The sequence below is a fragment of the Porites lutea genome, chromosome 5 (genome assembly GCF_958299795.1).
Source record: "Porites lutea chromosome 5, jaPorLute2.1, whole genome shotgun sequence".
NCBI lineage: Eukaryota > Metazoa > Cnidaria > Anthozoa > Scleractinia > Poritidae > Porites > Porites lutea.
The window spans coordinates 14,948,426-14,956,014 of record NC_133205.1 but is presented as its reverse complement, the minus strand read 5'-3'; the positions used below and the strand labels follow the sequence as shown (position 1 = coordinate 14,956,014).

The window sequence follows — 7,589 nt, the reverse complement described above, 5'->3', positions numbered from 1 at the left end:
AAAAACACCGGGAGCCGGCTTTAATAAAACATAAATAAGCTTATGCTTACCTGACTCATGATTTTCAGAGACAGTTTACTCTCAATACTTCTCTTTGTGAATGAAAATTATTGTCTCTGCACATGTTTCACCGAATTACATTTATTTTATTGATTGTTAGTAGTCCCTCTCGCAATATTTATCGCTTTGCCGGTTGTTTCCAGTCGAACATAAACATGGCATGCAGAAATACTCAAAACGGCGCTCGTTATCACTCGCTTTTAAAGATTACGCATAACAAACATACATATACATATACATAAAACTGTATTAATGTGTCTTGGAATGTCTAGCCGATGGGGTTAAGAACCCCTCTACTAATTGGGGACACCTAACAATATAATATAGTTACATAAGAATATAATATAGTTAAAAACCTATTAACTATCAACTAATGAAATAATTGATTTAAAAAGATTAAGAATTACAAAGGATGCAATTGGAGCAATTGTCGTCGTCTATCATTACACCTAAATCAAATTTACGAATACAATTTTTGAAACTAAATAATGATGGGAGAGTTCTGATTTCGCTTGGTAGCTTATTCCACAACTTTGGTCCCAGGTAGGTGAGCGAGTGTTTACCATATTTATTGGTCCTAAATCTGGGAATGGCGAACTCTGCCGTCCTCAAGTTGTAGGGTGAGCAATGCGCGTGAAATAGCTTGGATATTTTGATGGGGCATAGTTTGTGTTTCACCTTATACATAAGGATAGCAATATCTTGCAGTCTTCTGTTCTGAAGAGTTGTTAGGTCACTTTTGTCCAGCAATGCTTGGTAGCTTGATTGCTTATCTAGGAAAACTGCACGTAGTGCACTTTCTTAGACCCCTTCAAGCTTTCTTTTGTCGGTAGCACTACAGAAATGCCAAGTCAGGTGGCAATAGGTTAAGTAAGGCAATATGGCTGATTTATACAGAGTTAATTTAGCATTGGTAGGGACAAGTTTTTTAAGATCATTCCCCTGAAATAGAACTTAACATAGATTTTTTCTCAAATTTTGTCTATTAAATATTCATCATACTAGGACTTCGAAATCAAAATAAAAAAGGGGGGTGCCGGTATTCGTTTACGAGCTGCGAGGGCTCAAACATACCCCCTTTGAAGCAATTTTCGACACTTCCGGTTCGCTGCCTTGCACCATGGACTATATAAATAATTAGGCCTAATAACACTCAGAATACTACTGATTGTGCGAAATAAGGTTATACATATTTAGAGTTGGACAAGAATAACACTTTCAAAAGGCTTTTGGTACGAAAACGCATACGTTGACGAAGCACTACCCTAAATTCGTTTCCATGGTTACCATGATTTAAATGAAAAAATGAGTATTGGCTCTATTGTTTCCTATATATCTTTTTTTCTGAACATAGAAAATTGTCCATTCTTTTTGTGTAGGCAGCCTATTGTTTGTAGAGTCAAACAAGCGAAAAAAAGAGGGGGGTGCCGGTATTCGCTTAGAAGCTATGCCATCATTTTCTGTTCCCAGGTGGGCAGGCCCATTTCTCTTTCCAGGAAAAAAACATGGTAAATTTAACTGCACTTATTCGTATAGATCTAGTTTTTGGTTGTTAAGTGACAGGTTAAAGGAATGCTTTATCTGGGCTCCTGATTGAGGACAAAATGATGAAAAATGGTTGCCATGGCAACCAAATTAACGTTACTTTGGTACAATAAAAAGAACAAGCAACACTGAATCTGACACTTTAATATGACACTTAAATTATAATTTCCGAGAAATCTTACCATTACATAATACTTGCATGGCTTTCTTAATGAAATAAGTCGCTTTAGCGATCTGGCGAGACAAGCCACAACATAATGGGGCCAAGTCCAGCCCCCAAGTATGATGTGAACAAGTGGTACAAGTTTTCATTTGTAATGCAAATGCTCAAAGTTTTTATTACAGTGATGCCACCGTCTGCAGATCTAAAATCTGGAGACTGTCCCTTTTACAGAACCTCCACCCCCTCCCCAACCCCACCCCCTGCGCGAAGGTACAATATGGGTGTGGCTCAGGACGTTCTACTAAGTCTTGCATGAAGTACAGACCTTCGAAATTCGCCTTCATAACGAGATAGTCTTGTCGGTAATGAAATACGTGTAAAAATGCTCCAGAAACCAAACTATGGTCAAAAACATATTCTTAATGTTGGAAAAATAGGTTAAATTTCATTTGGGGACCCGTACAAGAAACCAGGAGATATTGCATGACGAATCCTGGTGACTTCTGGATACGTTTTGTCAGTAACAACTAAGAATGTACATGTTTATACAGGTAAGTTTAGCTAAGTTTTATCACACATTGTATAATTAATTCAGCAAAAGCACAGAATGATAAATATCATAACTTATCGTTTTCTTGTTTACATTCTCATATTAGGAATTTACATTTCACTTGTCTGCAAAGAAACTGGAAATGCTCTAAAAAATTCTCTTGTTCGTTGTGATCCTTGCCCTGCCGCTAAATTTCTCTGTGAGGACCTTGGAGATTCCATCAGCTCCACCTCTTGTAAATGCTAGGTGTATGTGGCTTAGTCTCAAGCCAGAAGCTGCTATTTTCTCCGCCATTCCTTTCTACACTGCTTTTGAGCTGATGAGTGGCTGTAGGGTTTTGAGATTTTGTTTCTTCTGGCCAAGGAACACTGTGTATGTCTCCACCCATGATGTTGTAAAGCTGTGCTGTAACAGAGTGCTGTCAGTCATATACTTGGATGCCAGCTCTTGTAGGATGAGGACGTCATCTAATGCACTATGGGCATTGTAGGTTTTCTGAAGGTCTTGTGCTAGGTGTTCTTGGCTGCAGGATGCTTTATCAGGAAACAGCTGTCTGAAGGCTGGCAGGGTATCTGAAAAACCAAGTACCACCTGAGAGAACTTGGGAAGCAGGTCACTTGAAGTCACTGCCTTCACCAGATGTTTTGCATCAAAAGCTTTCGCATTGTGTGCCATGAGCAAACACGGTTGTCTTGCTTCGAGCCATTGAAGAAGATCTGATAAGCCTGCTGCTAAGATGTTGAGGAAACTGGTTTTCCATCATAGTGGAGAACCCCACTCCTCACAGTCAACTTGTTGACTGCTGATGTAAACTTGGAAGGTATTCTTTCCTTCTGCTGCCGCAATCTCGCAAATTTCAGCATCATCACCTGCCAAAATTAATGAGGGAATTTTAATTGTTAAACAATTTTGGTCTTTGTATTTGGTTATTTGTAAACAATTCACCTAATAATTTAGCATAAACATTTTCCTGTTCAACTATCCAGGACATAATTACTGCAAAAATTAAAGATGAATCTACCATTATGTTGCTTTGAAATACTTAACTGTATGCCATACACAGTTTGAGCGTTTTAAAAATTCTTCATAAAATACAATATTCCTCAATTTAACATTAAATTGAAAACAAATATGGTTAGTTTGCAGAATACTGAATTTTTTGGAAGTTTTAGTTTTAATTTTTTTCTTAGAGATGAAAGAAAACTTTCAGGAGCGAAAAAACTGAGAAGGGCTTTGGCTCTTCCAAACAAAAAATTAAAGGATCTTGCATTATTCTTTTGTAATGTTTATTCAATATTTTAAGAGCATTCAAATGTAATGCACCAAAAATAAATAGAGGATATTACACGGTGGCGCGAAGACAAAACAATATTTTACGAATGAGCGCAGTGAGTGAGTAAAATATTGTTTTTGCCACGAGAAAATAAAATTCATATGTTCAAGCCGCCGTGTAATGTTCTTTTTATTATATAGACAAAATGACATTGATAAAATAATAGAGGGAAATTACCAAAATTATGTCATCGATAAACTCACGTGTGAGATTATGGAAAATAAACCACTCGGGTCCCGGATGTAGTTTTTATGAATTTTACGAGTGGTATATTTTCCAGTAAAACACTCATGTCTATATAATAAATGATAATAATAATAATAATAATAATAATACTAATAATAATGATAAGAAGAAGAATGATTAGAATGATTATGATTTTTAATTTTTAATGAACTACTGTTATTATTATTATTATTATTATTATTATTATTATTATTATTATTATTATTATTATTAGTCAGTTGGTACCCCTTGAAGATGTCTCCAAGTCAAACACTAGTGTCTTCATGCAAGCTGGTGCACAGACTTTTTGTATATCTGGTCTGCAAGTATGAGGTGGTATTTCAGTCTGCTCTTCAGAACTGTCATGTCTGTAACCTAGGCCACTTTCATACTGCTTGCCCTCTCTGGTTTCTAATTGCTTGAGCTTAGATGCTCTCCTCTCTGTTCTCTGCCTTCTCTTCTTTTTGTATTCCCGAGTCTTAGTTCTGGCTGCTAAGAGTGATATCTTTCTGTCTACTCTGCCTGCATATCTTTCACAATATCTGCCTGGAGATAACTGAATTTCGTGTCAAGCCTAGAACATAATAAATTTATTATAACAGGACAAATTGGTTTGGAGCAATAGCCTAGAACATGAAGTGTTGTTTGTTACATTATAAGAGACATCTGACACTGATTTCTTATCTACTCATAATCTGTGATGATATACCTTATTGAAATACCAATATTTATATGTGCGACAACTATTCATATACCTGCAAACATTCTTTGGTTGCAAAAAAATCTTCCTGCAGTTATCCAATAACATTGTATTACAGTGCAATTACTACAAACAAAGCCATCTAAACAAATGTTGTACACTTTTGTAGAAGACATAAAGTCTTATTTATTCTGCTATGTTTTCAATGGATAAATGGTTAGGATATTTTGCAAAAATAATAAAAAAAAAATTGTTCCATTGGTGGCTTCAGTTCTAGTAGTTGCGCTGTAAGCTATGATATTATTCTCTTTAATGTAGTAGCAGATGTGTGGTCACGTAAAGCTAATGCTAACCTTTGCCACATAAGAATAACCCACATTCTTCTGGCTGACAGCACAGGCCACTCTAAAATCATTACTTTCACTGCCACCGTAGTGTCGAATTTTTGGAGCTTTGCTGCCAATGGTGTTGTTGAGGGCTTCATTCGACTGACTTGAACCAAGAGGGCCAAGCTTCTCCGAATTCTGGACAAAGATGTCCACAACAGCATTAAGATCTTCCTCTAGTTTCTCACCTTTTAAATCTTTGCCACGTGGGAGGCTCTTGTGTTTGAAGGTTGTGGGGCTCTTCAGAAACCCACACCAAGAACTGTCACATTTATTATGTTTGCCAAATGCATGAGGGACAATGGCTTTCAGATTTTTCTCCAGACCGTCAACATTGTCTTTGTTTTGGCTTAGCGCATACCCAAAACATTTCAAGAAGTGGTTAATTACATTAGTACTAAGGATCCCTTTATGCTGTGGTTGCAGGCTGTAGAGATGGGATCCAAATGACCGTTTTGCATGAGTAATATCTGACCATTTGTCAACTTCATGTGTGCCACTTTCCCGCACTTTCTTGATTGTGGCCGAGTCTTCATCCCCAACCATAACTGACACTTGAGCACCCGCACTAATGGCCCCCTTTACCAACTCCACAGCAACATCGGGCTCCATGGACTTGGAGGATGCTGTCCAGTTCATCCGACAGTCATGTGACCTCGGTTCCTTGCCATTTCTCTTAGCTGCCTCACATAATGCACATCTCTTTGTCCTTGTGCTGTAGCCCACCATCTTGCCTGAAGATAGCCCAATCATAGACCCAACTCCTAGGAAAGAAAAATAGTCTTGTGTTATTTACTTTAGTCAAAAAGTCAATACCTCTAGAAATTAAATGAATGACTCATTGTCGTATCAATAATGCTAGTAATTAGCTCAGTCACTGTCTTTGGGGATGATTTGAACAAGCACCCTGCTTCCAATATTCGGTTTTAATAATAATATTATTGTTGAAGGAAATCAAATGTTAAATTGCCTGACTGCTGTTGGATGGAAATTTTGTGGTCTATTGAGTTTTACTTCTAGAGCTGCTATTTCATTATCTTATTATTGTTCAAGTTATTCAAGCAAAAGAAAAAATTGTTGTGAATTTGTTTATACTGTATTTTATAACGAATAAACAGACACTTGTTACTGATGTGGATGCCACGCAGGCAAAGCAAAAATACCTCCATTATTTCATGGCTTTATGTATATTATAGGACTGACCTGTCAAACTATTGTGGCCCTTTCCCCTCTTCTGCCAGCCCATGTCGTACGATACCCCGATTTTTACAACTTGCTCTGTGTCCCCGGTCCTCCGATACTCTTTCTCCAACTGTAACCCTTCTAAACATGATTCCTTGCAACAGCCTCAATCGCTGGTTCAACTTCTCTTTCTCTGGTCTTCAGAGTGTTTTGTCCCAAGGCTGGAAGGTTTATCGACGTGAGCAGTGCGTTTACATGTGTTACCCCGATACCGGCGTGTAACATTCCTGCATATAAACACAGTACATGTACATTTAAAAGTTAGTTATTACACGGTATTATGATTATTAAATTTTGATGAAGTTTGGAAAAATGTTCAGATAAAAGCTGCTAATCAAATAAATATACCTACCTGCGGCAAGTTTGGTGTTGACATAAAAAATTGGTCGGCTGCGACCAGCACCGGCGGCACGATGCGATTTGTTTGTGGTGCACACATTTACCTCTCCACATTTCGGATCGCTGCACATAATATACAAAAAACTACCCAACCCAGAGATAGTCTCATCTTGGCAGTTTGATAGCTGAAGTGCTTTTCCACACGCACTGCAACCACTATCCAGGGCTCTGGCCAGCACGTCTAACTCGATTACTCGTCTGCCTCGAAAGTTGCAGCTGCCGGCTTCGATGCATTTCTTTTTTGTGCTAACGCCTCCATCACCTTCCACATTACAACAACACTTCCTTTTCCAAATATTTTTTAACTTTTCTCGTCTTCCCTTTTCTTTTGAACTTACAAAAAAACCTTTTTTATCTCTCGACTTGGTGCCGACGCCGACGGTAGCCATCTTGAAAGATTGCGTGACCAGTGTTGCAATATTATGCGCAGTAGAGATGCGCAATGCAATTCAGGGGAATGACCTTAAGCCTTAACATTACACCTACTCTTTGACTCGCCTTCTTACATATTTCATTAATGTGAGTGTTAAAATTCAACTGTTCATCTATGGTGACCCCTAGCAACTTAAGACAGTCAGAAGTTTCGATGGTGTTTTCTTGAAAGTGCAATGGAGTGTTACTTTCTGTCTTGTTATGCTTTAAAGTCATAGTTTGATATTTGCTCAGGTTTCCTTGTAGCAGATTGCTAGCGTACCATTCAGAGGCCCTATTGGCATTCCTCATAAGATTGGTGTCAGCCATTTTCAGGTTCCCTGCTGTTTCATACATTTGATGGTCATCCGCGTATATAGAGAGATTTGAAGTTATTACGTATGTCAGATCGTCTTGAAAGATGTTCCATAACAATGGGCCAAGGGCCGATCCTTGTGGACAACCCCTATCTGTACGCTTCCTTTCACTTCTGAAAGCTCCCAGTTTCACTCGGTTCAATCGATTACATAGGTAAGATTGAAGTAGATCACATAGTTCGTCATTAAAACCATACG

The 7,589-nt window shown here is 38.1% G+C and overlaps 2 protein-coding genes across 2 annotated transcripts; both read right to left on the bottom strand.

Moving 5' to 3' along the window:
* Window positions 1-2,618: 2,618 nt before the first annotated feature.
* Window positions 2,619-2,993, bottom strand: LOC140937961 (uncharacterized). The gene has a single exon (XM_073387519.1). It carries the CDS (start codon window positions 2,991-2,993, stop codon window positions 2,619-2,621), a length of 375 nt encoding a protein of 124 aa, XP_073243620.1.
* A 56-nt stretch (window positions 2,994-3,049) lies between these two features.
* Window positions 3,050-7,064, bottom strand: LOC140937959 (uncharacterized). Its single transcript, XM_073387518.1, has 3 exons — window positions 6,166-7,064; window positions 4,930-5,726; window positions 3,050-3,187 (listed from the first exon to the last, which is right to left on the bottom strand). The coding sequence occupies exons 1-3, from the start codon at window positions 6,206-6,208 to the stop codon at window positions 3,050-3,052; spliced, it is 978 nt and encodes a 325-aa protein (XP_073243619.1). The 5' UTR covers window positions 6,209-7,064.
* Window positions 7,065-7,589: the final 525 nt, after the last annotated feature.